This window comes from Mus musculus, chromosome 18 (genome assembly GCF_000001635.26).
Source record: "Mus musculus strain C57BL/6J chromosome 18, GRCm38.p6 C57BL/6J".
Taxonomy (NCBI): domain Eukaryota; kingdom Metazoa; phylum Chordata; class Mammalia; order Rodentia; family Muridae; genus Mus; species Mus musculus.
In genome coordinates this window covers 47,279,020-47,306,637 of record NC_000084.6, presented here as the reverse complement: position 1 = coordinate 47,306,637, position 27,618 = coordinate 47,279,020, and the positions used below count along the sequence as shown (strand labels likewise).

The 27,618-nt window shown below is 43.1% G+C and overlaps 1 protein-coding gene across 4 annotated transcripts in view; it reads left to right on the top strand.

Annotated features, from left to right (window-relative positions):
- Window positions 1-27,618, top strand: part of Sema6a (sema domain, transmembrane domain (TM), and cytoplasmic domain, (semaphorin) 6A) — a 125,947-nt gene that overhangs the window by 64,563 nt on the left and 33,766 nt on the right. For all 4 annotated transcript variants that reach the window (XM_006525726.2, NM_001311097.1, NM_018744.2 and 1 more), the window contains exons 2-16: window positions 145-282; window positions 2,417-2,534; window positions 6,494-6,554; window positions 7,499-7,561; window positions 8,351-8,452; window positions 12,528-12,618; window positions 14,631-14,750; window positions 15,454-15,542; window positions 16,445-16,662; window positions 19,084-19,215; window positions 23,174-23,329; window positions 24,667-24,843; window positions 25,206-25,346; window positions 25,438-25,518; window positions 27,464-27,522. In XM_006525726.2, coding sequence (XP_006525789.1) covers window positions 183-282; window positions 2,417-2,534; window positions 6,494-6,554; window positions 7,499-7,561; window positions 8,351-8,452; window positions 12,528-12,618; window positions 14,631-14,750; window positions 15,454-15,542; window positions 16,445-16,662; window positions 19,084-19,215; window positions 23,174-23,329; window positions 24,667-24,843; window positions 25,206-25,346; window positions 25,438-25,518; window positions 27,464-27,522 — 1,708 coding nt within the window. In that variant the 5' untranslated portion in view covers window positions 145-182. The remainder of the gene's footprint in view (window positions 1-144; window positions 283-2,416; window positions 2,535-6,493; window positions 6,555-7,498; window positions 7,562-8,350; window positions 8,453-12,527; window positions 12,619-14,630; window positions 14,751-15,453; window positions 15,543-16,444; window positions 16,663-19,083; window positions 19,216-23,173; window positions 23,330-24,666; window positions 24,844-25,205; window positions 25,347-25,437; window positions 25,519-27,463; window positions 27,523-27,618) is intronic.

Genomic DNA, 27,618 nt, shown 5'->3' with positions numbered 1-27,618 from the left:
TGAATTCACTGTGGACAAGGCAGGGAACAGAAGCCTTTTGTCTTGAATCATCTTCAAGACCGTTGCATTTTATAGAACTGAATGAAGCTGACTTGCAAAAAGAGAGAAAACGAGAAGTAAGCAGGCTCTTTTGCTCTTTGGCAGGGTGAAGTAGAGAAGCAAGTCCCCCCGCTGAACCTACTATGCGGCCAGCAGCCTTACTGCTGTGTCTCACACTGCTACACTGCGCTGGGGCTGGTTTCCCAGAAGATTCCGAGCCAATCAGTATTTCGCATGGCAACTGTAAGTATCATACTCTCACTCTCACTTGGCTTTTGAGGGCATCTTAGCCTGCATCAGCCCAGCCAAAAGTTAAAAGGAACCCGGAGAGACCCAGTCATTTTCAACTGCATGTGTGACAAGGATAGGTGATTTCACAGCAGGTTGGTCGGACGGAGCTGGATGGATAGGGAGACTGTTCATAGCTTCATCAAGTGTTGTAGCAACACCAGCAAGCCTTTGAAATGTCCCTCGAGCCTCCTGATGAAATTTTACTCTACACACAGAGGCATACTCCTGCCTCCACACCAGCTACAGGAGAGAATATTGCTGACATTTGAGGACTGAGAGTGTTATGTTTTTAATTTGTAACCTTTATGTATAAAATAATGGGTGTTTTTTACATACTTAAGAAGAAAAAAATAATAACTTTTTAAAAAAGCCTTAGAAGCTTGCTACTCTTAGCAAGCGGCTGGCTTTGGAGCTATAGAAAATTCATTCCATTTATAACTTTATTCTGATACCTGGTTTTTGTCAGAGGTAGATGCTGACATAACTAGAACTACTGGTGACTCCCTAAAAGAGGAAAGTCTTCCCTCTGTTTTGGAAAGAATACCTGATTCCTATTTTACTGTCTCCCTCCAAAAGGCAATTGTGTCCCAGTAAAGGTGGACAACATTTTTGTCAAGTACCATTTCCTATGTAGTTATTCCCAAACAGTGAGTGGACCATACCAAAAGATGTCCAGGATATTACACAGAAAGTACATACACCAGTGCTGAGCTTCCAGCTGGGATTTCTGGAGAAGGAGATGATTTTATATACAAAGATGAGGAGCCAAGCCTGAATTATATAACAGTGGGTGGGCAGAAGGTCAAAGGTCAATGCTATCACTTCTGAAGTAGCCATGTTCCCCTCACATAGGATTTGGCATCCAATAACCATAGATTTATCTCCATCTCCATTTCTATCTAGATTTCTATCTTTGATGTTCCACTTCAATAGGAATCCTGGCCCAAATATGTTATTGACAATCATTAATGGTCACACATTCCCATGATAAAGGAGATAGAGGCATTGCCATAGCGAACCCCAATGATGACCAGATACAAGAAATTAAAGAATCGTGGAAGAAAAAGCTTAAGATGATTGTATGACAAGCTTATTTGGAAATAAAGTATATTGAAGCTCTCTAGTAACACACTGCTGTGAGAAAGCCCAGATACCATGGGGTTAAAGTACAGTCATCCAGGCATGAATCTGTGAATGGTTCCCCACTCATAGTTACATCCCCATAACTCCCCAGAAAACATAGCCTTTTGAATGTGACTCATCTTTCTTTCCACTTTTTGGAGGGTTGCCAGTGCTCTGGAGACTGTAGGTTTAGAAACAGAGAGATGTTGAGATGCAGGTATTTCTAAAGGTCAGATATTATTACACATCACAGACTCAGCCAAAGAGCACTAGCAGAAAGAAATGTGCTCATGGAGTCTGCCTGATCACCCAACTGGCTACACTCACTTTGACCCTGTCCTGTCAAAGCCCACTTCTCTGTGAGATTAGCCAATTGCTTAGCTCCAGTGTGCACTTCCCACAGTTCCTAGAATGCCAACCAACCTAGCAGGGCTGCCCTCAATGGTAGATTATTCCACCCGGACGCCTGTGGAGACTGTATTTTTCTTCTGGCTCCTGGATGAAGGCTCTCGCCTCCAGACCACATTGCCTTTGTGGTGATTGATGGGGAAGGCAGCTTTGAAATAGTTTTGTCCGGAGACAAGATCTTTGGCAGCCTGCCCCCTCAGGCTTAGCACTCCACAGAAGATGAAAAGAAAACTGGAGAAGAAAAGAGCACCTTCGTGCTAAGGGGTCGACCAGCAAGTTTAACCCTCAGAAACTGTGATGCTTAGAAATGCTAAGACCGGGCTTATTATCATCTGGAACTGAAGTGTAACTTGATCATCCTCAAGAAGTACTCTCAGAGTGTTTCCTGAAGTAACAGCTCTGCTGGAGATGGGAAATGGTGGCATGGTCTGAATTAAAACATGGTTTTGTTCTGTGGCCCTCCTCCTCCTCTTCCTCCTCCTCCTCGAACTGGCCCCATTGATTCTTGGCTTGATCTGCATTTCCCTCTCTTACCCCGTCTCCTCCTTTTTCACAGATACAAAACAGTATCCGGTGTTTGTGGGCCACAAGCCAGGACGGAACACCACGCAGAGGCACAGGCTGGACATCCAGATGATCATGATCATGAACAGAACCCTCTACGTTGCTGCTCGGTAAGAGACATTCCTTGCCTGCACCAGCAGAGGACCTGAAGGTTCCTGTCCCCACCCACCCACGGTGCATCTTTCTAAGAACTTGAGGTCCCTTACTATGTTATTTCAGCTAAAACCTACTTGTGTTTGTCAAGCAATCCTTCTTTCAAGAATTTTTCCATGTCTGTTTAACCTTTTGGGGATTTTTCTATGTCTGTTTAACCTTATGTGGATTTACGGAGAAATAATTGCATATTTTAAGGCTTACAACTCAACTAAGCCACTGTGTTTCTTGAACATATATGCAAATATTTACCCAAGTACACAGTCGAGTACTCCACTACTTGACAGTTGTTTGTTAAACCGACTTGGATGTATTGACATGTACTATATAGTGGGCAGAGATGTGTGTCTATTATAGCTATTTGCACGTTTGCATTGGATGTTTGCCAGGTCTTTGACCGAGTGATGATAGTGAGCAGAGAAAGTACAATAGTGTGTATGTTTCTTAAGTGTTCTGTATTTGGCAGTAATATTAAGCTGCAGTCCTCCTTTGGGAAATGGCATCTGGACATACTGCTGTCCTGAAGCAGAGTGCCATCATAAGAATGCCACCCAGGCTGGGGTCACGTGGACTTGGACTTTTGTTTGTTTGTTTGTTTGTTCTTATGCTGCTGTGTTCAGTTGCTCCATGGCTTCTCGGGCAGTATGTGGCCTCTGCCAGGTAAGAGGTTAGGTAGGTATCTTCATGAAGCCCGTGCTGATGTGTGGAACTGTAGAGACGACAATTCACAGGAGGTGTCCAAATCAGCCTGTTTCTCACAATTCCAGCCAGGTTTGGGTTATGTTGCTCACTCAGGGAGGACCATCCTGATCTGTTCCTTTGGAGACTTACATGGCTCCAAATAGATGAATCTTTTCACATCAGGAAAAAGATGAATGATGTTCATATGTGGCTGTGAGCCAAGGACCAGTACAGCTAGAATAACAGCAGTACCAGCTTCCTTGGAAGTGTCACAAGTGTCGTGAATGCCTCCAAGCCCAGCACACCCTTGGCTGCAAGAACCAACAATCAACACTTAAAAAACAAAAAACAAAAAAAACCCCCACACTTTATAAATGACCCTCATGCTGGTCATGTGGTCATAACTTCATAAGTGTCAATTTGCCTTCCCCACTTCTTGTAGAAGGATTTCAAGGGACAGAGATGAGAAGTCAGTGGGCCCAATAAAAGCTGTCGGATTTGAACGAGGATAGACTGGCTGTGAGGACCACACAGCCACTCCCTGTCCTGTGCTGCCCACTGCGAAGTGAAACTCTTTGTCCCGTGTTAATAACCGTCTAATAGCTGTTGCCTGAGAGCAGCCTTTGTAGCTATTCATTATGGAACATTCCAGTGAGGCCTGAGTACCCACCTCTTTGGAAGCATGGAAGCTCCTTCCTCAGTATCCTTGTTAATTTCCTACCATGTAGCAAAGCAAGATTACACTTATAATATAATGTTTAAAAAAATGGCTGAGCAAAACAAATGGTTAAACATGGAACCCGTGAAAAATAGGTTGACTCCAGTATTGCCCATGAATTGTTCTTTTCACAGTCGATGCACTGGGAACAAAAATGATGGAAACAGACAGCCCTTGTAGCCAGTGATTTAGCATAGGTGTGGGTTGCAGGCCCAGGGCAATAGAAACATTAGGAGCCAGGTGTTGTGTCTACTAAGAAGCATTCATTATTCCAGCTCATTAAAACCAAGACAGTTTCATCTGAACTCTCCATCTCAAGGAAAGGGAAAAGGAAACAGAAAAGGGGGGAAAGAAGTGCCCTCCTTTCAAAAGCAATGGAACAGACTGGCCATTCCCTGAAGCTCAAGTGTCTGACACCTTACATGTTGCGTTCATACCATACCCAGCCACCTCCCTTCCCAATACACTTCAAAACAATCTCAAAAGGAGTTTTATGCTTGCCACATGCAGAGCCTCTCCTTTTGATTTCACATTTCCCAACCCTGCCCTGAGACATCCAGGTTCCACGTTTGGCAACACAACTCAGTATTGTAGTCAATGGATTGGAAAAGAGGAAGTCCTTGGATTAAGTCCCGTTTGTCCTCCAATGGCTACATTCAAGATGTCAGAGCGTCGTGTGCATTCTAGGATGCACAGAGGCAGCAAGGAATGATCTTTTTTCCTGGAGTATAGTTGACCATAAAGCACCATTTCTGTCCACTGGAGCCATGTGATCTTTGAGATGTTGAAAATGATTGCCACTGTCTAGAAGATTTCCCTCGTGGAATTGTTTTTAAAAGGTTTCCCAGTTCTCCCAGACAACCGGAGTCAGCGATCCAAAGCCAAGTCCCATCCAGAACTCCAGGGACTGATGGGGTTTGGTGGCAAGAACGCCTTCCAATTCTTTCCTATTATTATCCACTTTGTAAATTCTTCTTTCTTTTTAATCTCTAAACTACTAATTAACATAAACAGACCATGCCAAAAGGGGGCAATCTGAGAGCTTTCTGAGGAGCTGCCAATGCATATTAATCAGTTGTTAATTTACAATTCATATATTCAGCTTCTACTTAAGTTTCGAAGGGAAGAGGGGCAAGGAAAAGCTTCCAGTCATTTCAAACCCAATTCCAATGTCATAGGCAACTCTAGTCTAATAATGTGCCTGACCACAGCGCCATCGTAAAGCCAAACAAGTAATAAGGGAATGCAATAAACGGCCTCAAAATTAAAGGGCAGAGTGATGCTGGTCCCCCACAGAAGCTGGGAGAAGCATCTTAGTTCTGCAGTTTGGAAAGCAGGCTCACTCAGTCCTACCCTGACACAAGTGCACATCTTTCACTGCCAAAATTACACACTGACACACACATACACACAGACACCAGTGCACACACAGTTCAGGAGCAGGCAAGGAAACACCCCTGCTTTCTCCTTTTATTTCCATGTGAAAAACCATTCATGAGTTTTCTGTCTTTTTTTTTCTCTGAAAGAGAAGTAAACAGACTTTTCAAGAATTGGATATTCATGTGTATATGTACATATTTGAACACACACATACATATATCATATATACATCTTAAAAATAGTTGCTTTCTCCTCTCCCCCAGCCCCTGTGTCTTTTTAACTAACAAGGAGGTTTGAAAGTCTACACAGGAGTCCTGAGGTCCTGGTTTAAAACTGTGGATAATTTTCCAGCCCCAGGACTTCCTGCACTTTAGAAAAATGTCAATGTTATTTCAAGGGAAAATGAGCTGTTTGGATTTACCCCTGCTAGCCCCCCCTCCTCCACTGAGTGTGCCTCTCTTCCTCCCTTTCTTCTCAGTTCCAGACAAAAAGACCCCTTGTGTTCTGCTCACACAGAAGGGAGGTTTCAATAGAGCCCCACACCTGAGCTGCCGTTTCTGCATCTCCCCTTCCAAGGGGAGATCGGCAGCAAACGGTAAAGACAGTCAAACTCAGGGCAGAACAGGAGAGGAAGCGGAAGCATAAAGTCTCAGCCTTAGCTCAAGTTCATTTATACTTGAATTCAACGCGGTCTTGTGGAGGAAAGGGTCGCGTCTGGAAACAATTTTACCTTTCTATCGTCTTGCCTATCAAGTTATCAAATGTAACACGTTGAATACCGAGCAGCTTGTTGTATGAGTTTAAAGATACCAAGAGCAATGTGACCCTGTATCCCAGCTTCTGAACTAGGTTAGCCTTCAGAGTCTTCTAAGCTGAGCTCTCTATGTATGGCTCAGTAGTGCTGAGATTAGGAGAATGGTTACCAAAAGTTTTCATATGTCAACTGGACACCAGGATAAATCATAAATGCTAGGTATGGTTCAAGATAATCTCTTACACTGAGTTCTTTCCTTTTTCTAGCATGTGGGCAGCCTGTGTCTTAACAAATAGCGTCATGGATTGATCTGGCCTGAACATGATAACTTACTCTGTAGAAAATGAACTGTCTTAACTCTTGTGTCTGACTTTCTTTCATAGAGACCATATTTATACTGTTGATATAGACACATCCCACACAGAAGAAATTTACTGTAGCAAAGTAAGTTGTTTTTAAAATCATCTTTCTAAAACGGGATGCTTAGGGGATCCGTATTTAAAAGCAGTGATTGAAGTGGGGTGGGTGATGGTAGCATACCTTTTGTGATGTCTGATTTAGGGTGAGTGAGGGTTTATTACACATCCCAAAAGACATATTTCATCAGTGTGTGCATATACATTTCAGGGTGTTCTATAATTTGTAAAATAAAAAAAAAATCTTTTAATAAAATATTGCCATGTCTATCAAAGAAACTACCACTTTTCAAAAATAAGATTCTGTCCCAAAAACATATTAAAAACTGTCCCAATGTTATGGCTTCAACATCATGCAGCCTGAATGTTAGTTGATGGATGAGGGGCTGGAATGTAATTATTACCCAGACATACATAACGTCTAACGTGCGCTTTCCTCATGACTCCACACGGGGATAATTTAGTTAATGAAACTTTGCAGTAGAAGAGGGAGCTTTGGCCCACGAATTGACACGAAGGAACACGACCTGAGTTAAACCCCTCTCCGCCCGGAGTGAATGTCTACTTTATGTTTAAGAAAATGACTTCCATATTTTAAGAGAAAGGACTTCGCTACAAACACTGATTGATTAACTGAACGAAAAGGGTAGCCACACGCATTTTATTAAAATGAGCACAATTTGCAAGTTGCTTTAGATATGGTTATATGAAGTTCCCGAGCTTCTCCTTTATCATCATCTCGAAAGGAAGAACATCCTGTAGTTTAATGAACAGAAAGAATCCTAAAATTAAGCAAAAAAGTTTCTTTCTCTTATATTTTTGTTTTCATGGGGAATTGCTCATGGGGAAGGCGTGTAGAAAGCTTTCAATAAATATATGTTCAGCCTCTACTTGCCCCAAGGGAACCCTTACTTCTAAAATCAAATGCAACAACCTCTGGGCTCTAATTGATTTCTTTCTTGATCCCTGCAGAAACTGACATGGAAATCTAGACAGGCTGACGTAGACACATGCAGGATGAAGGGGAAACATAAGGTAGGCAATTTTCATTTCTCCTGCGGCTGCCACTCCGGGTTACGTTTTTGACGGTTATCTCCTGCCGTAGACGATGATTTGAATGCTTCTTGCTATTCCCTTTTCCCCCAGTAATTGCTTTTTCCCTCAACTTATTGAAAGCTTTAATTTGCAAAAATAGCCTGCTCTTAATGTGATGAAACATTCCAACATCTGCTAGGCCTACATCAAGAACTCCTAGGGCACAGTAGAGATTATGGACGCAGATTGGGTCTCCTGAGTACCCTAGCCCAGTAACCCACCTCATAGGCCAGAGCACACATCCAGTCTGTGTAAGCACTCACGAGTAGCACAGCAAACTCACAGGCTTTTGTGCCTTTGGTCAACAAACAGCATAGAAGTAGTCTTCAATCAGAAACTTTGCACATCAAGGAACTCTGGAACATCTGGCATTAAAATTAATATGATCAGAGGTTGCTGTATTCAGCTCTCTGTTCTTCTGTAACATAAAAGAAACACATGTTACCTATCTCTTCCGTGTTTGTATTTACTGCAGCAATAATCATTGACATCCTTTCTTGGTTCACATTAGCAACAGCTTGACCATGTAGCTGGGAAACCCAGCTGTGTATTGCTCCAGGACAGTCATCCTGAGAAGGCTTCTAAGCTTCCTGTTTGTTCTAAGCTCTCCTTACCCGCTGTACTCTCTCCACACTGTAACCCTGCTGTTGGCGGACCATGGCTGGTGGTGATGAATGGGCTTTTGTTCTGAGTGGACTCCATTCAAAAACAGTTTGAACTCTGTTTCAGGATGAATGTCACAACTTCATTAAAGTTCTTCTCAAGAAGAATGATGATACGCTGTTTGTCTGTGGAACCAATGCCTTCAACCCTTCCTGCAGAAACTACAGGGTAACTGTCATTTGTCTGTCGCAACCACACTGCTCGGAGGTATCCCATAATGTACTGACATCATACGGTGCAGCAACTGAAGCGGGGTAACGCTACACCACATGGGTTCCCCTTACTTACCCAGCTTAGTGTATTGCTCCAGGACAGTCGTCCTGAGCAGGCTTCTAAGCTTCCTGTTTGTTCAGAATTGACCGACATCTTTAAAGAGCATTTCTTGTGAAGGTGATTTCTAGAAGCTTCTATTCTTTATTGTTACAAAGACTGCATACTTACCACATATAATGAATGGCATGTGGATTTCCTCTCTCCTCCTCTTTGTCCCTTCCACTCCTGTATTCCCTCTCTGAGGACAAAAACTCACTTACTTGGTAAGGAATTTTCTATTGTAAAAGATGTGGGCAAAGCATGCTGCTTGAAACTGCAGACTCTCCTTGTAAGATTTGCAAGAGAGGAATTTAATTCCATTTTGTACCAGCTTGCTTGGCCATGACATTACTTGCTTTGACTTTCATACATGAAAAGAAAGAGTGGAGAAGAAAAAGAATGATGATGAAGATGATGAAGAAGATGATGATGATGAGGAGGAGGAGGAGGAGGAAATTGGCCACAAAAAACAGGAAATCCAGTATCAGGAGTGAAGGGGGACTTACAGCTGAGGATCCAAGAGCTCTTGAGCTGCTAGACCAGGGTGCCAATGCTCTAACATCTTGGCTTCACCTCTGTTAGCTTTTCTTTGGATCACAGGTTTTCTTTAGAAAACTTCCATTGATTTTTTTTCCTCCTGTGGCCAAGCACTGAGGCTATCAAGGCAGAGAAGTGTTGGCCATTAGGGAGGCCAAGCCCCAAGAGAAAAGCTACAGGTCTATGGAATTGCTATGATGTGATGTGTTAGGGAAGCATAGCACAAATGCTTTTACCTTCACCAGAGATAAAGTCGGTGGAAGCTGCATGCAGCAAGGTGGATTAGAGCCCTCTAAAAGCTCCCACCTGCTGGTCTCATAGCTGGAACGTTAACACCACCCAGAGAGCTTCCAGGGCAAGGAACACACTCATGATTACTCAAAATCTGAAATGGTGCATCCCAAGCCAGTGCTTGGTGGGGAAAATCACGAACGAGCCAGTCTATACCTTTTGTCACAAAGGATAGTAGGACGGCAGACAAATGAAGATTGAGGCCATTCTGGATAGGGGAAGTGGCCCAAGCAAAAACACGGCACAAGAAATGATCTACTGAGCAGCAGACATTTTATCTAGTACTGAAATGTTGGACCCTGAAATGACAAGGGACAAGTCAAGTGACTGCAGACGTATGTTGCCCCAGGATTGAAGGAAAGAGAAGAGTCTTTCAGAAAACTTAGGTCGATTTTCTTTTGCGGCCAAGCACTGAGAAATGCATAGGTAAAAACAAACAAACAAAACAAAAATAACAACAAAACCCCAGGGAGATTTTATAATTGACAGGGAAAGACGGGTGACAACAAGAGCTCCTAGACTGTCTCTTAAGAGTAGGTGATGGGGCTGCCTCCTGTCTAGATGGACAAGGGGATTCACAGGGCACTAAGGGATGGGAGTTCTGCAGTGCAGGTTATGGGTTGTGTTGTACAGGCGTGTTAGCGCTTTCATTGCTCTGATAGAACACCATGACCAAAAGCAATCTGGGAGGAAAGAGTTTATTTTGGCTTACAGCTCCAGGTAATGCTATATCACTGAGGGAGGTCAAAACAGGAACTTAAGTCAGGAACTTGGTGGTGCCACCCTAAGCAGAAGCCACAGAGGAAAGCTGCAAACTGGCTTGCTCCCTATGGCTTGCTCAGCCTGCTTGCATTTTTAGTCCACAACTTCCTGTCCAGGCTTGGCGCCACGCCACCTACATCGCCCCCTCCCATCGCACATTAATTATTAATGTAGAAAATACTTCAGGAGACCTTCCTACACCCCATTTCCCACAGTCCCTCGCCTGTAGTAATGCTGACCCCATAGTACTGTTTTTTTGTTTGTTTGGGGTTTTGTTTTGTTTTTTTTTTTTTTTTGCTCGTTTTGTTTTTTTTTTAAATTTGTTTAGTCTCCAGACCATTCCAAAGACACAAAGCAGCCCATCAGTTTTTGCTGCTTCCTGCTTTGACTCGGCTGTAGCTATAGCCACCCTAGAGAAAGGTCTCAGATTCCTCTTGACTTAGGATTTGAGCACACACCACTTGGGGTAGGTCGTTCCAATAGCATGGTGTGCGCAGGGACTGATAGCTAAATACCTGCCAGAACCACAGACCACAGAGTCTGTGAAGTTCAACAGAAAGCTCTTTTTGGGATAATGTATCTGAAAAAGACCCCTGTAAAGAATGTTCTGGCGAGGGAGACTACATTAAAGGATGTCTCTGACTTGATTTTCTTTCCCCCAAAACACAGTTACATTTTAAACACTTCTGTTTCCTGTGATTTGGATATGCAGTTTACCAACACAGGATAATTTAAAATAGGGGCTACCTCAAAGTGGTTACCAACAGGAAAGGCCTGTCCCATCCTTGCGTTGGGGACGTTAGGACAGAAGGTACAGGGACTTCAAGTGTCTTGACTTGGGCAGCTTGGTTCACTGCAGGTGAGTTTTTTTTTTTTTAGGCTTATCTTCTCTCAGTCTTCAGATCAGTGGTCAAGCTGTGCAGCTCCAGGATGAGAACATAGCCTTAAGCTAAGAGCAGGATTAGGATAGAAGTGGGTATGAAAACAGAAATGTTAGCGAGATCATTTTTGGATTTGGTACAGAGCTCTTGCCTACTAGCAAGTTGCTAAGAAACAATGATAAATTCAGGAGCCGGGGCTTCATTGGTGAAGGTGGGCTAACCTCTGACTCATGTGAAGGGTTTACTCCATGTGCCCCTCACAGTCAAGTCACACGTGGTCAGGGAGATGATGGGTCTGTTCTATGAAGGTATTCAAGAGACCAGGCTCTTTCCCAAGAATACCTTTGCCATCTCTGAGGGCCCTGCCATCCTCTATAGTGTGCTGAAGGGAAGCAGGAAGGACCAAGGCTGAGAGGTAGCGTATACTCACTGGTCACTGGCCAGAGCATAAACACATGGCTGCACTGGCGTTCAAGGGACATGGGGGAATGTGCTCTGGAGGAATGAGCAGTGGCATTTAGTGAACAACTGGGGAGATGTCCTCACATCCACAAATGCCTATGGGCCTGGCATGTGTGTGTTACCTGTAGGATAAGTAATAGCCACAAGTAAGAAAGACATGCATTTGACTTTCCTTCTGTCCAAAAGAAGGAAGAAATCCAGAAATACAAAAGTATGGAAGTTTAAAATTTGTATTAGGTTTCTTCTCTTTCTCCTCTCTTTTCTCTTTGCCTCTATAACTCCATGCTGATTAAAGCCAAATATAACTCACAGGCACATCAGTTCTAACCTCATATTCTTTAGTGTAAAGGTACAAGGCCCAGGGTGGGCTCTGGGATCAGCAGATAGCAGCCCCTCCCCTCCCCTTTAGGGCCTCCACTTTCAGCAGTTCGTTCTGAGGCTGGCTTGGTAGGTGCGGAAGCCATCTAAGTTTTGCTGTCAAGAGTGTTTTTCATCTTGGCTGATGCCACACTGCTCTGCCAATGAACTGGAGGAAAAAATTCCAGTGTCTCCTACTGGGACTTAATCCACAAAGGAAAGGCTCATCAGGCCAAACAAATCCAGAAAAGAAACTCATTCTCAATAGAGTTCATGACTCAGGAGATAATTGGGGCGGGTAGATTTTCCCGGTAACTACCTCAGAAATGCCTTAGTTTAAAATGCTTATTTATTGACCATTCCGCTAGGATATGGAAATCTGTTGGTTGTAATAAGTTAAGAGCCAATCAGACATACTCAAATTCCACACTTGGCTAATTACGGAGTCTTGATCAAGTAACTTAACTCTGGAAGCCTCCAATTCCTTATCTGAAACCAGTAGATGTTCTCAGAGGGCATTTGCAAGAATGCATTTGCAAGGTGCCTATGAATTTACTTTGCATGCTAATCACTTTTAAAATATCAGTTTCCGTTACTATTGTCGGGGACCGGCGGTAACTCAGACCTGTTACTTCATTTAGGTCGATACCTTGGAAACTTTTGGGGATGAATTTAGCGGAATGGCCAGATGCCCTTATGATGCCAAACATGCCAACATCGCTCTGTTTGCAGGTAAATGACCTGATTTCTTCTCATTAAGTTGTTTTTGCATCTTACAGCCCATGGCTGAGAATTCGCTTGGAAGGATCGGTAGAGTCACAGTTGTACTCACTCTCTGATGAACACTGTAGTTAAGAATGCCTCTTCCATTTGAAATTAGGAGGGGAAACTAAGTCTTTTTTTTTTTTCTTTCTTTCTTTCTTTAAAGAATCTCTGCCCCACCCCCACAGGCTTTTGAGCTTTCAGGAAAGTTTGATAGCACAGCACTGCATAAGTGAAAACAACTTTGGGCTCAGATACTAGAATACTTTATGTAGAACCACCAATGCGGATATAACACTGGTGGTTGGGTTGACATTAGTTGGACTCTACAGTAGTCTGCAGTGTGTCTCTCCTAGCCATTTCCCTATTCTCCGTTTCCTTCTTCATGAGACAGCTGCTCTCAGCACCGCAGAGGCTTCTCATGGAGCAAAAGGGAGAGAGGTAAAAGGAAGTTTCTGGAAACTTCTCCCATAGCAGCACTTCTCAAATGCCATTGATTTGATTGGGCTACAAGCCTATCTCTGACCAAACGGCCACAGTGTCTGAAAAGATGGTGATGATTGCCTAGGTGGGCCCAGGTTCCTGCTGAACAGGGTGTGAAGAGGTAGCTACTCAGCCATCATTTTCGAATTTAATGGGGTTTTTGTATATGAGTAGGCTTTAATTGGGAAGTGTGTTTAGGAAATCATTGCCAGATGTGCTTGTGGAAGTGAATACAGAGAGAAGTGTTGGTGTGAAGGGATCGATTGTTCCAGCATGCAGGCACGCCATTGGCTACCATTCCCACAGAGGCAGCAAACACCTGGCCTAGCTTAACTGGGAAGGGAACTTTGTCAACACGTGTTTTCTCTACCTGTATATTTGTGCAGCACATGCGTGCCTGGTGCCTTCAGAGGCCTGAAAAGGGCATCAGACTCCTTGGGACTAGTGTTACAGATGGTTGTGAGCTACAATGTGAGTGCTGGGAATCAAAGTTGGGTCCTCTGGAAGGACAGCCTATATTTTTCACCACTGAGTAAATCTCACTATCCCCACCTCAAATAAACTGTCTAAAATTCGAGTACACTCGATTTCTGTTCAGTTGACACAGGTCTTCCTTTTCTTAACCATCTCATTTGGTTTTTGGTTGCAGAATATTTGCTAGTCTAGAAAAGAGCCAGAAGTTCAGTGACTCATTTTCAGTTTTCTTTACTGTCTTTCCTTTTGGACATGCCCAAAAGCAAACCTGTCTCCCCAAAGGGAGAATTTCAAAAGACAGGACGATTTGCTTCCAGCTCTCTCCACCCCTTGATTCTTTGCTTTGGCCACTTGCATAGCACAGGGCTTCCATTTTGGGACTTTGGAAATCCAGAACCAACAGTCTGTTATTTAAACTTGATTGGCAGGGCTTCATGGGTGACATGAGTGACATGACTGTGGGACTGTGGCTCTCAGGACTAAAGAAGTCATCTGGTTGACCATTTAGAGCCTTTGAATCCTCCCTCTTCCGTTCATCTCACACCAAATCAGTCCCAGCTCCAGCTCAGGTCATCCATATTTCTGAGTGAGATTAAAATCTGTGTTGATTAAAAATCGCTTTCTTATTTCTCAGGGCTCCCTTCTAAGCCAGTTGACCACAGCTTGGTTGCAGTAGCAGCATCCCAGTGTCCTTGGCCTTGAGCTTGCAGTCAAGGTCCATCTAATCAAGTGAAGCAAATAGCATATTTCATTTGCCCTTTTCCCTCAGCTGCTGCGGCTGCCCCCGCTACTTAGAAAAAAAAAATTGCCCTGCAATTTAAAAACGAAAAATGTTTCAATTCTTATGATCCTAATTCAAAATAGTGAGGAATGGGGGCCAAGCTTTTTCTTAACGACTCTTGGATTTTTCCCAGTTGTCCGATCTCATTTGCCTGATACAGGAAAGCAGACCGGGGGATGTCTCTACTGTCACTGGTCCCTGCCTTGCTCAGTACCCTGTTCAACTCTTTCCTTTTTCTTCTAAGATGGAAAACTCTACTCGGCTACAGTGACTGACTTTCTGGCCATTGATGCAGTCATTTACAGGAGCCTCGGAGACAGCCCTACCCTCAGGACTGTCAAGCATGATTCAAAGTGGTTGAAAGGTGAGCAGTTAAAGGAAGAAAGGAAGAAATCGGGGAGGGGATACATATCTCATAAGAGATGTAGAGTCTGGATGGACCAGACTGTAGATTCACTTTAGTAATGGATTCTGACAGTCAAAACCATGTAAATTGCATCTTTTGCCTCAACTGATTTATTTACCCCTCTTTCTCCCCTCCCATGGGCTTCTGGAACACTAACATAACTACCAGTGCTGCGACAATAGACTACACCACATTCATCTTTCCCTGCCTCAAATTCATTTCAGAGTCCCCAATGAAACGAGCTGAACAGAACATTCATGGAAAGGAAGGGGGGTGGGGGGGTGGGGGGATCGGAGATGGTGAGGAACAGGAAAGGGGCTATTCATAGCCCTGAGTGAGCCAGCGTGATGGAGCAATGTGCAAAAACTCCTCTAGGCAATATGGACATTCCATTGTGGAAAATAAAACTACAGAGATTTGCAAAATGTACTTATTCTTCACTGCCGGTTTGCAAAGCTTGTGAAAGATGTAATTTGTAGGCTCAAGTGCCTTCTGAAATCACTAGCGCTTGCACTTCTGAAGTCATTAGAAATGGTTAGTGTTAACCACATGTCTAATAGCCCTACACTTCCAATTAATAACACGTCTTTGGCTACACTTGATTAAAATTCCCTTAACACTATGTGACATATCTCCAATTAAAGTGCCCGTTTGTCTGCAGAGCCGTACTTTGTCCAAGCCGTGGATTATGGGGACTATATCTACTTCTTCTTCAGAGAAATTGCAGTAGAATACAACACTATGGGGAAGGTAAGATGGGAGACTATCCCTGGCTCCATTGGTGACATTTTCAGAAACCTACTTTTGAACCAGCGTTGCTGTAAGTGATCTGGAAATGCAAATTGAACCCGATGACAACAGGGATGGCCAGAAGTGACAGACTAAGCTGTCTGGAAACCTGATCCACTTTTTCAGAGCAGTAACAAATTACAGGGAACCTCTTGAATAATCTCTACTGAAGATCTAACCAACAGATGTTTGGTTACTTTCCTACCGAATTCAAAGTGTTTTGAGATGTAGCTCCCAGGTATAATTTCTCCTCTTAATTGAGTTACTCCACAGAGACAATACATACCCAGTATCTCTAGGCAAACTGAGTCTTAGTTTTATTGCAGATGGTTTTATTGCAGAAAGAAACAGTTACAGGATGTTTATTTCTGTTACTTTATTTTATTTATTTTTTTTTACCAGACATCTGATCAAGGTCACTAAGTGAGAGGGCACAAATAAAATACCAGGGTGGCTTGCATGGTAGAGGGACTCACACTCCAAGTATGAGATTTCAGGCCCCAGAGGCAGCCAGTAGGGATGGCAGAGATGGTGCATACAAAGTGTGCTTTTGTCTGAGGAAATAAAAGCTAAGCAGTCTGTATGGAAATGAGTTTATGTGGCTGGGAGCTGATCCCCTGAAGGATTTATGGCTCTGTATTAAATGCCACTGCCTTATCTTTTAAAACATTCTGGTTCTCTGCTGAGTTTTTTTTTTTTTTTCCTTTTTCTTCTTCTTCTTCTGTTCCTGATTTTTAGAAACTCAATATTAAATTAAACACCTTGTTGTTCTGATTGCGTCATTAAGCAGAGGCAACTTCTTCTAAGGTCTTCCGCATTTCAGAAGGAAATGACTGCCTTTCCCTGTGTGCTTTTCCCTGTAGGTTGTTTTCCCTAGGGTGGCTCAGGTCTGTAAGAATGACATGGGAGGGTCTCAGAGAGTCCTGGAGAAGCAGTGGACATCTTTCCTGAAGGCTCGCCTGAACTGCTCGGTGCCTGGAGACTCTCATTTTTATTTCAATATACTCCAGGCAGTTACAGATGTGATTCGCATTAATGGCCGTGATGTTGTCTTGGCAACCTTTTCCACACCTTATAACAGGTAACCATGCCCTGGCTGGGTGGGCCTTCCCAGCTCCTTTTCCCAGGGGGTAGGAGTGGTGGGAGGTTTGTGACTGATAGAAAAGCAGCTGTCACTATTCGTAGATAAAAAGCACTTTGCTCTGAGTTTTCATCCATGAACTAATTAGAATTTATAAGCATTATTAAATTAAGGTTTTAGGGAGAGTAAGTTATAACATTATCTTCCATTTATATGAGTGACGTCGAAATTGATTAAAACATTCCTTTGCCTGGACCAGGTAGTCAGTGTTAGAAGGCACAGGTTTTGAAACTAAGAGTTTTTCTCTGATCTCTTATAGGTCATGTGACATTCCTGTTTCACTTGGTGTGTGTGTGTGTGTGTGTGTGTGTGTGTGTGTGTGTGTGTGTGTGTGTGAAGATTGGGCATTAATTAAAATGTTACAGTGAGGTATTTGGAGCAAGGTGCCAAGGGTTCCACCTAAATGTCTAGTTATCATCCAAATTGAGGGTTTAAATCTCAGTGACGTCAGGAAGTTGGTTCATGGCTCAGATCCCAACCCCAGCACAATTGCCTCCACAAGAGTCTGGTGAGGGTTTCTAGGACCTAGAAATGCTGTGTATAACTTCATTTGTATTTTTGCATTTAGTTCATCAGAAAATGTAGTCAACTAAATGAGGCATTAATAATTGTTCCTCCCCCCCAAAAAAAAAAATCGCCGGGTGTGGTGTTGCACGACGGGCGTGGTGGCACACGGCTTTAATCCCCAGCACTCGGGAGGCAGAGGCAGGTGGATTTCTGAGTTTGAGTCCAGCCTTGTCTACAAAGGGAGTTCCAGGACAGCCAGAGCTATACAAAGAAACCCTGTCTTGAACCCCCGCAAAAAATTGTCCCCAAAGTAGTGAATATGCATAGACATGACATAACATAGACATGACATAGAGAAACATCTAGTGTTTACAGTCTTTTTCTGGCATCCAGGTCTCTATAAAGCCCAATGTTTCAAACTCTCAATGCTGTTGTGTGAAATGAGCATAGCTCTGGCTTGTAACCCCTGGCCATGAGTTTTAAATGCATGCACCATGCCCTCCTGTCTGTGTAGGGATTTAGAGGTTCTAGATGGAATGTCCTCTTGTAGGAGTACACTTTACATTATCCTTTTTACAAGAACTTTCATGAACTTCATGAGTGCCGAAAATGAAGTTGAGGCATGAAAAATGATACGACTGGAGGACAGCATCTCAAAAGTCATGCCTAGGAACTGGGTAGAGCCCTGAGCAGAGCGAGTTGAGGGATGAACTCACACGCCTCAGTTACAGGGAGGGCAAGGGTCAAGCTTTTCTCACTGAAGATAAATGAAAGCAAAAGCTTATATTGCAGCAAGAAGTATTTAGGTATGTTTTAATCATCTATAGGGATTTTTAGACTTGAGGATGCGAAAGATATAAAATATCTCAAGGCTTGCATATTCACATTTAAGGTCCTATCTATCTAGGATTCTTGGAAAACATAGTGCTTTGAAATATAGGAATGCAAGGGTTAGTAGAATTTAAGACTACATTTCTAGTTCAGGTTTTATTTTATTAAAAGTGTGGGTTATTTTGTGATTATAATACCGCAGTGAGTTTTTGTGTATTATAGTTAATTTGTTTTCTTGAGTGGCCCTACAATTATCTTATTATGCTTATGCGGTCTCAGAAATATTATTTGTTCAATGAGATCAGACAACCTAACTTGTTAATCTACATATGTCTTTAAGACTTGATTATGCCAGATTGCTGTCAATCCTTGAGCGGTGCCTCTTTACCTGAGCAAAAAGAGCAAGCAATTGTTCTAGCACACCAGCCCATCGTGGTCTGGCTCCCTTTCAGCCTGTTTCTTCCTGTTTTTTGGTCACACACTCCATACTACCAGCTTACCAGACCTAAGGTCTTTTTCTCTGTAAGATCCTCCAACCTGACCAATGTCTGTCCATTAAAATCTGGTAGAGGAATCTCATGTCATAAGACTTCGTGCTAACAACTCTCATGTACAGATCTCACTGGCTTGCTCTGAATTTGCTTATAGTTGTCTCCTTCGTAACCAGTGATCTAGCTACTAAAGCAGGACGTTGGTTCTGTGGCATTCATGAAGCATCTATAACCAGCTCATAATTCTCCCCCCGCCCCAACAAAGGAGTTTAAACAGTAATGAAGAATGGTGGGCTTTCTCCCCTTGTCTTGAGTTTACTGCAACCAGCCAATTTTTTTTTTTAAGACTGTTGATGCACATTTGATTGGCAGATACATTCTCTTTACACATTATGATCCCTTCATTTGTAGTGCTCAGGGTACTTGACTTGAAATTCTACCTGTCTGTAATAAGAGTTTCTCCAGAGTATGTTTCCTAAAGGAATGTATCATAGTTCCACAAGTCACGCCTTGTGTGAAATGTCCTTTGCAGCATCCCAGGTTCTGCAGTCTGTGCCTATGACATGCTTGACATTGCTAATGTTTTCACTGGGAGGTTCAAGGAACAGAAATCACCTGACTCTACCTGGACACCCGTTCCAGACGAACGAGTCCCTAAGCCCAGGTACGTGCATATGTTTATTTATTCTGCTATTTTCTAACTCAGAGATGATGAAACTGGCATCTCTGATAGTGAGCATCCTGTTGACCACATATGAATGGCGGCTTCCATCATGAGCCAGGTAGACAGAGGTCCAAGAATAGCAGAAAGACCCTCGTGATCATTTGTATTCACCTTATCAGAACCCAGAGTTATCTTTAGTTCCTACAGACCATGACTTTAGTCTTCTGGTTAATATTTGTAAATGTGGTTGCCCACTATAATAACAGGTGATAGGAGCCATCTGCTTTGCTCCTATTGATGTATAGGTAGAGAATGAAGGACCAGAGAGTAAACTGTATTATACAAATTTATTTAACTCGAGAGATACTTCTGTTGTGCTTCCCTCTGGTTTTTATATAAACTCTTATCTTTAATTCCAGTAAAATGTGAAATATAAATGACATTCCATGGATATTTGGGGACAAGTGGGATCAGAGTTGAGTCTAGGGCTCTGGGTAAAGGACAAGAATTATATAGTTGGTACAGTGGGCTGCTTTTCTGCACTCACCTGCAGTATAGTGCTAGTCTATTTTAAGCTGTGCCCTAGACTCTCTCACAAAAGAAACCCATGACCCAGCAACACTGCAGAAATTTCTTGGCCCTGTAAAATCTCTTCATATCATGTAACAGTGAACCCTGGAAGAACAGTTCTCCCATCCTGTCCCTGTATTTTCCAATTCTGTAGCACATCCTCCATACATCCACCTTTGTGGTCTCAGTTACATGGAAATTTCTCCTTTGAGTTTACGTGGTGCTGGAAGCAATCCTAATGTCTTCCTGGGTGCTTTGCTTTTCAATGTTCTCCTTTAGCTTCCTATCCTACTTCTCCTGAAATACCTACAAGTACATTTAATTGAACAATTTAGATATTAGAAACCAAGGAAGGCCAACTGGCCAACCCTTTATTATCAGTTGACTTTACTGGTGTATTCATTCTCTGTTCAAAGCAGACTCTATGTAAAAGGTAAACCCAGATAAATTACCCACATGCTTCCATACGCTTATTTTACCCTCTTGCAAATATTAGGCTGATTTGGAAGGGCTGGCTGTAGCTACATGGTATAGGGAGAGATTGTATCGTAAGGGCCCAACTTTTCCTCTCTAGCACCAGCAGGTAGCTGGGCATCCGGACCACAGTCTTTAGTATTCTCTGATCTGACTTTGCTGAGATTTTCATGTAACCCTTTCAGCGACAAAATTTCTTGCAAAAGTTCACTTTTGCCATCTTTGTTCAGTTGCAAGGAATTGGTCCTTTAGGAAAGAATCTTCAGTGTAACTGTCTTTTCATAACTTCCAAAGCCTCATAAAAGTCAAAAACAACAAATGAAAAGTAAACTTATATACCCTGAGAGCATATAACATTGAATCATGCTGGTGTGTAACTCGGTGACTGAAAATCAGTTTTCTGTGCTTATAAGAATATTTAGCGAGAGTCTTGCCCAACACCCGCAAGGGCCCACACGGGACTCCCCACGGGACCCTAAGACCTCTGGTGAGTGGAACACAGCGCCTGCCCCAATCCAATCGCGCGGAACCTGAGACTGCGGTACATAGGGAAGCAGGCTACCCGGGCCTGATCTGGGGCACAAGTCCCTTCCGCTCGACTCGAGCCCCGGGCTACCTTGCCAGCTGAGTCGCCTGACACCCGCAAGGGCCCACACAGGATTCCACACGAGACCCTAAGACCTCTAGTGAGTGGAACACAACTTCTGCCAGGAGTCTGGTTCGAACACCAGATATCTGGGTACCTGCCCTGCAAGAAGAGAGCTTGCCGGCAGAGAATACTCTGCCCACTGAAACTAAGGAGAGTGCTACCCTCCACGTCTGCTTATAGAGGCTAACAGAGTCACCTGAAGAACAAGCTCTTAACAGTGACAACTAAAACAGCTAGCTTCAGAGATTATCAGATGGCGAAAGGCAAACGTAAGAATCCTACTAACAGAAATCAAGACCACTCACCATCATCAGAACGCAGCACTCCCACCCCACCTAGTCCTGGGCACCCCAACACAACCGAAAATCTAGACCCAGATTTAAAAACATTTCTCATGATGATGATAGAGGACATCAAGAAGGACTTTCATAAGTCACTTAAAGAATTACAGGAGAGCACTGCTAAAGAGTTACAGGCCCTTAAAGAAAAGCAGGAAAACACAACCAAACAGGTAGAAATCATTAAAGAAAAACAGGAAAACACATCCAAACAGGTGATGGAAATGAACAAAACCATACTAGAACTAAAAGGGGAAGTAGACACAATAAAGAAAACCCAAAGCGAGGCAACGCTGGAGATAGAAACCCTAGGAAAGAGATCTGGAACCATAGATGCGAGCATCAGCAACAGAATACAAGAAATGGAAGAGAGAATCTCAGGTGCAGAAGATTCCATAGAGAACATCGACACAACAGTCAAAGAAAATACAAAATGCAAAAGGATCCTAACTCAAAACATCCAGGTAATGCAGGACACAATGAGAAGACCAAACCTACGGATAATAGGAATTGATGAGAATGAAGATTTTCAACTTAAAGGGCCAGCTAATATCTTCAACAAAATAATAGAAGAAAACTTCCCAAACATAAAAAAAGAGATGCCCATGATCATACAAGAAGCCTACAGAACTCCAAATAGACTGGACCAGAAAAGAAATTCCTCCCGACACATAATAATCAGAACAACAAATGCACTAAATAAAGATAGAATATTAAAAGCAGTAAGGGAGAAAGGTCAAGTAACATATAAAGGAAGGCCTATCAGAATTACACCAGACTTTTCACCAGAGACTATGAAAGCCAGAAGAGCCTGGACAGATGTTATACAGACACTAAGAGAACACAAATGCCAGCCCAGGCTACTATACCCGGCCAAACTCTCAATTACCATAGATGGAGAAACCAAAGTATTCCACGACAAAAACAAATTCACACAATATCTTTCCACGAATCCAGCCCTTCAAAGGATAATAACAGAAAAGAAGCAATACAAGGACGGAAGAATATTTAGCATAATCCCCTTCTTTGTAGAACATATACCTCTAGAATAGAGGGTCTCAAACTGTAGGTCACTATCCAAAAATAGGACCATCCATTAGAAGACACAGATATTTATATTAAGATTCATACCAGTAGCAAAGTTATAATTATGAAGTAGCAACAAAATAATTTTATGTTTGTGGGGGGGTCACAATAACATAAAGAACTATATTAAAGGGTCACAGCATTAGGAGGGTTAAGAACCACTGCTCTCAAACCTCTAACAAGATACCCTAGTTTGCTTTCCGTTGTTGTGATAAACACCAAGACAAAAAAGCAACTTACGGAGAATTTATTACAGTTTATCATCAGGAGAAGCTAAGGTGGGAACTTGACCCAGAAACCACAAGGCACACTGCTTCCTGGCTTCCCTCTTCTAGGTCGCTTCCTCTAGCTTGCTCAGCCACCTCTCTTGTACACCCCAGGCTCGCTTTCCAGGAGGTGGTACCACCCACGGTGGGCAGGGCTTTCTTACATCAATTAACCATTAAGAACATGGCTCACAGACAAGCCTGTGTGTTAGAGGTATGTCTAGCTTTGTGTCAAGTTGACAGATAGTAACGCATCCCTGAGAGGCGTGTCCTCACACACTCATTTCCAGTTCCATCTCTGTTCACTGGGGTTTGTTTGCGCGTCTGGAAGGATGCCAAGTTGCCTGGAGATGCAACTGAGCTGTTCTGGCTAAGGCTCTCTCATGGAATGAGGAGGCAGTCCAGAGGAAATCTCAGCATGTTGTACTTGGTGGCATTCTGCATTGTTCAACATCCTCTTCTTGTGCCTGTGGTATAGTCTCCTTCATGCCAGTTACTTAGAGAAGCAGTTAATTCAAAGAGTTTGCCAGAAGGCATGAACAACTCTATCCCCTCCACCCCTTGTTTTCTTTTAGGCCAGGCTGTTGTGCTGGATCATCCTCTTTAGAAAAATATGCAACCTCCAATGAGTTTCCCGATGATACCCTGAACTTCATTAAGACGCATCCACTCATGGACGAGGCAGTGCCTTCCATCATCAACAGACCTTGGTTCCTGAGAACAATGGTCAGGTGAGAGTGTCAAACAAACTGCATCCAAAGTGGATTTCCTTGACTTTATCTTGTGTTCACGGATCCTGTCATTGGATGGTGCTTTGAAATGCCACAAACATCTTCTGCTCTCCTGGGCATGGATTCAGCTAGGAAATGTTGACAGGCTGGGTAGATGCCACCAACTCCCCATTGCCACATTCTCAGTGAGAAGAGTGCCAGTATTTTCAGGCTAGTTCTACACATGCCAGCAATTAGAAGATAGAAAAAAAAATATTTCCTTCCAGATTAGCTCATTAATCCATTCTGCGAGTTACAAGGGAGTCCTGAAGCAGGACCCGTCAGAAGTACTTACCTGTTTGGGGTTTACACATGACTACATTGCTGGCATGAAGGGGCACAGCATTTGTAGTGGCATGCCAACATGAAGGGGTTACGCTTTGGTATTTTTTTACCTGAAGTGATGCCAACGTAGAAGCAGTGGCCAACTGCGGAGATCTCTGACAGCATTAAACATCCTTTGTGATTGCAGGTCATTTTCAAAGAAGATGATGTTTTTTTTCTAAACAGTGGCAGTTGATAACACAAAATGATTTTTATGCCCTGGCCTTACTGAACATATCATGAACTCTCTTGACTATAACCTAGAAACCATGCTCTATTACCTGTGGGAAGGCTGGTGTTCTCTAGATCCTGTCTTGGTACTTAGAGCAAATAGGTATCCACCAAAGGTGAAACAGACATAAAGTTCCATAGAAAGAGGATGTCCACTAGGCCTTACTTATTTACCACTCTGGCCCCTTCACAGATATGGTTTGGCTTGCATGCCCTGATTGTAGTACTGCTCTGAGCCCTCCACTTTTAGGGCCCTCTTTACCCCTTTGTGTACAACCTGAAAGTTTTCTAAACTTGTTGACAGAGGTTTTATGCCTCCTAGGAAAAGAGTGAAGGATGGTGTCCACTATTTTCCTTTTCAACGTTAAAAAGAAATGCTAAGTATATTCCCTTCCTACATCTGCTCTCTCCATTGAAACCATCAGTCTTTCCTTATTGCTCATGGAAGGGATCATTGCTGAGTGGTTTCATATGGTTATGGATATTTATTTATTATAGAACTTGGCCTCTGTACACATACTTCCTTCTCCCGTTGGAGAAGTTGGAGTCGTCATACTAATGTCTGCATATGAAAATAAGGGACCAGACCAGCTTGAGAACATTACTTACATGCATATATATTTTTTTCATGACATTGTTACTAGAAAGCCGTGCCACACTTGTTTGAAGTGGAAAGAGACCCTTTAATGATAGACTTACAAAGAGATTTTTTTGTTTTTCAAATGTGATCCTCTCATTTTTAGATACCGCCTGACCAAAATTGCAGTAGACAACGCTGCCGGGCCATATCAGAATCACACTGTGGTTTTCCTGGGATCAGAAAAGGGAATCATCCTGAAGTTCTTGGCCAGGATAGGAAGCAGTGGTTTCCTAAATGGCAGCCTTTTCCTGGAGGAGATGAATGTTTACAACCCAGAAAAGTGAGTGGAACGTTGGGTCCTTTCTTGGTAACTATTTGTTATTCTACTGCGACCTCTCCCATTCATGGAAAATCTTGGCAGACAAGTTGTGTGATCACACCGTTTCTTAAAAAAAAAAAAATACTGAGCATATAAAGAGCATTGGTTTTTTGTTTTTTGTTTTTTGTTTTTTTCCCTTGCCAATAATGTATGGCCCTATAGCTGCTCATATAGGGTGTCCATATAAGGTCGGTAAAAGTTCAGTTATATCAGCCCATGAAGTCAGCATGTCAGTCCAGAAGTGGGGGATGAGGGTAATGGCAGGGAAAAGAAAACTGTTCCAAAGAACCTACTAATGGTCTCCTCCTACCTCATCAAACTAGGTGCAGCTATGATGGTGTAGAAGACAAAAGGATCATGGGCATGCAGCTCGACAGAGCGAGTGGCTCACTCTATGTTGCATTCTCTACTTGTGTGATCAAGGTGCCTCTTGGCCGCTGTGAGCGACATGGGAAGTGTAAAAAGTATGTATTCTTTTGCCTTACTGACATTTCGAAAATCCATTAGCAGATAGAAAGCAGTCCTGGTTAGCTGACGGTCATCCTTCTTCTACAGAACCTGCATCGCCTCCAGAGACCCGTATTGTGGGTGGGTAAGGGAAAGTGGTTCCTGTGCCCATCTGTCACCCCTTAGCAGGTAAGGAGCCTGAGGTGTGGGAGGGCAAAACGCCTGGGTCACATCTTCATGCTAGATGTAGACTTGCCTGTGTTCCCTCAAACCATCTGAACTCATTTCTCCATGTGAGAAAATTTCAGCCACGGAAGTGCCAGGTGCCTCCTCCAGCCCTAATTCAGTTCATAGACACACAGTAGGCTTCAAAAGGATTCCCTAGAAAGTGGGACATGAAGATACCCGCCTTGAACATCACAGTTCGAGGATAGCAGAGAAAGAAGCCACGGGGAACCAATTAGATTAGTAGATGGTTTGTCCAGCCACAACAAAACGAGTTTGCTAATTGACCAACCATATGAGCCTGAGAAGAAACAGCAGAGCATTTGTTAAACCATGTGATCCTGCTTCAAGCATGGTGTTCATATCCAATAAAGCTTTCTCCCCTGCTGAACAAACCCCGACCTTACTGCTCATCCGGCACACAATCAATGTTTGGCAATTTCCCAAAGGGTCCCCTAGATCAAGCCCCTGTGTTCAGCCCTGTGAGTTTTTCTTTTTCACTTCAGAGGATGTGAAATCTAAAATAACATTTGGAAAAAATATTCAAAGCGCGTCTCTGAGAGATTGTGCATAATGCAAGTGAGGTGTCCAGGGTTCTCCTTCAACAAAGGAGCTTCCCTAGTTCCATCTGTAAAACAGAACTAGTTTCCCATGCTGGGAGCATCTTTCCTGCTTTTAAAATAGCTAGACAACTAGAGAGAGACGATTTAGTGACTACCACCTACATCATTTGAGAAATATTCTCTTGAACAGAGCTAATGACAACTGTAAAATATGGCCTGGAAATCTGAGCGTTGCAAAGATGCCCACTCTCTGTTAGTTATCAGCTGTGGCTTTGCAGGTGGCTCTGTTGACTTTTGATAGAGTTGGAGCCTTATATCTTTTCATGAAATTCCTTGGGGTGGAGCAGAAAGAATCAGTGAGAGGGGGAGCTGAGGAGGGGCTCATCATTTGTCAACAAGTGGGTAAAGATAACAAGACTTTCATAAGCTGTTTTCGAGTTACTATCGGAACTCCCAGAGGCTCCCTCTGAGCCCTGCATTTATATTTCAATGCCACAGGCACTGTTCAACACATGCATAGCTCTGCTGGCTGAGAGGGCTTTGGGACTGGATGGATACTGGCTTTCATTACAAGAAATCCGTATCCTTGGAGAATGAAATTAATTTTCATTACCGCCCAAGATATTAGAGGCTAAACATGGATTATTAGATCAAGGTGCGCCTTTCAAAGCGGGTTCTTACGTGGTTCATGATAGACTGGGAGCCAGCCACAAATCAGAATTTTCCATTACATTTTAGAATCCTAAGCAGAGTGGACAAATCGGGGTGCGCTTGTTTTTAAAAATTAGGGTGAGTGGTGGTGACCTATAAGATGGAGGAGGATGAGAAGAGAGTTGAGGATTGGGCAGGGAGAACACAAGATCGTTGCCAGAGTCTGCCCACTCAGAGGCTGCACATGCTCACTGGCCAGTTTTACCTTTAAACACTTGGTTATATGTGCTTGGTAGGCAAAGAGCTAATGAGGAACAAAGGGCCTGGGAAAGAAAGCAGAAAAGAATAGACATTTTCATCCAAACTTCCCTTATTGCTTATACGAGGAGTGAGCTTTAGCACGAAAACTTTTTAACTGTTTAAGTAACGCTCAGGAAGCAGAGTAAGGACGGCAGAAGAGTAGCCCACAAGCCAGCGAACTCCTGATTCTGCTCTGAGCTCACTGCTCTCATAGCTAGCTTCTCCTCAGAGACTCCCATCACACTCATTGCTATAAGCTCCCGCTGAGAGCTCTTTCTCTCTTATACCCACCACTCAGCTTAGCTAAAGGGTCACTTGTTTAACGAAACTAAAGACTCACTCATGGCACTGAATTTTCTTTTTTTCTCTTTCCTCGTCCTCTCCCCTTTTTAAAGACTGACATTTGAGCAGGACATTGAGCGTGGCAATACGGACGGCCTAGGAGACTGTCACAGTAAGTATAGTTTTAAAATCTGTGCCTGCCTGTGGATAAAGATGCTTTTCTCAAATGGTCTCAACATTGGTGGTGACCCTTTGTGGTCACCTAAGG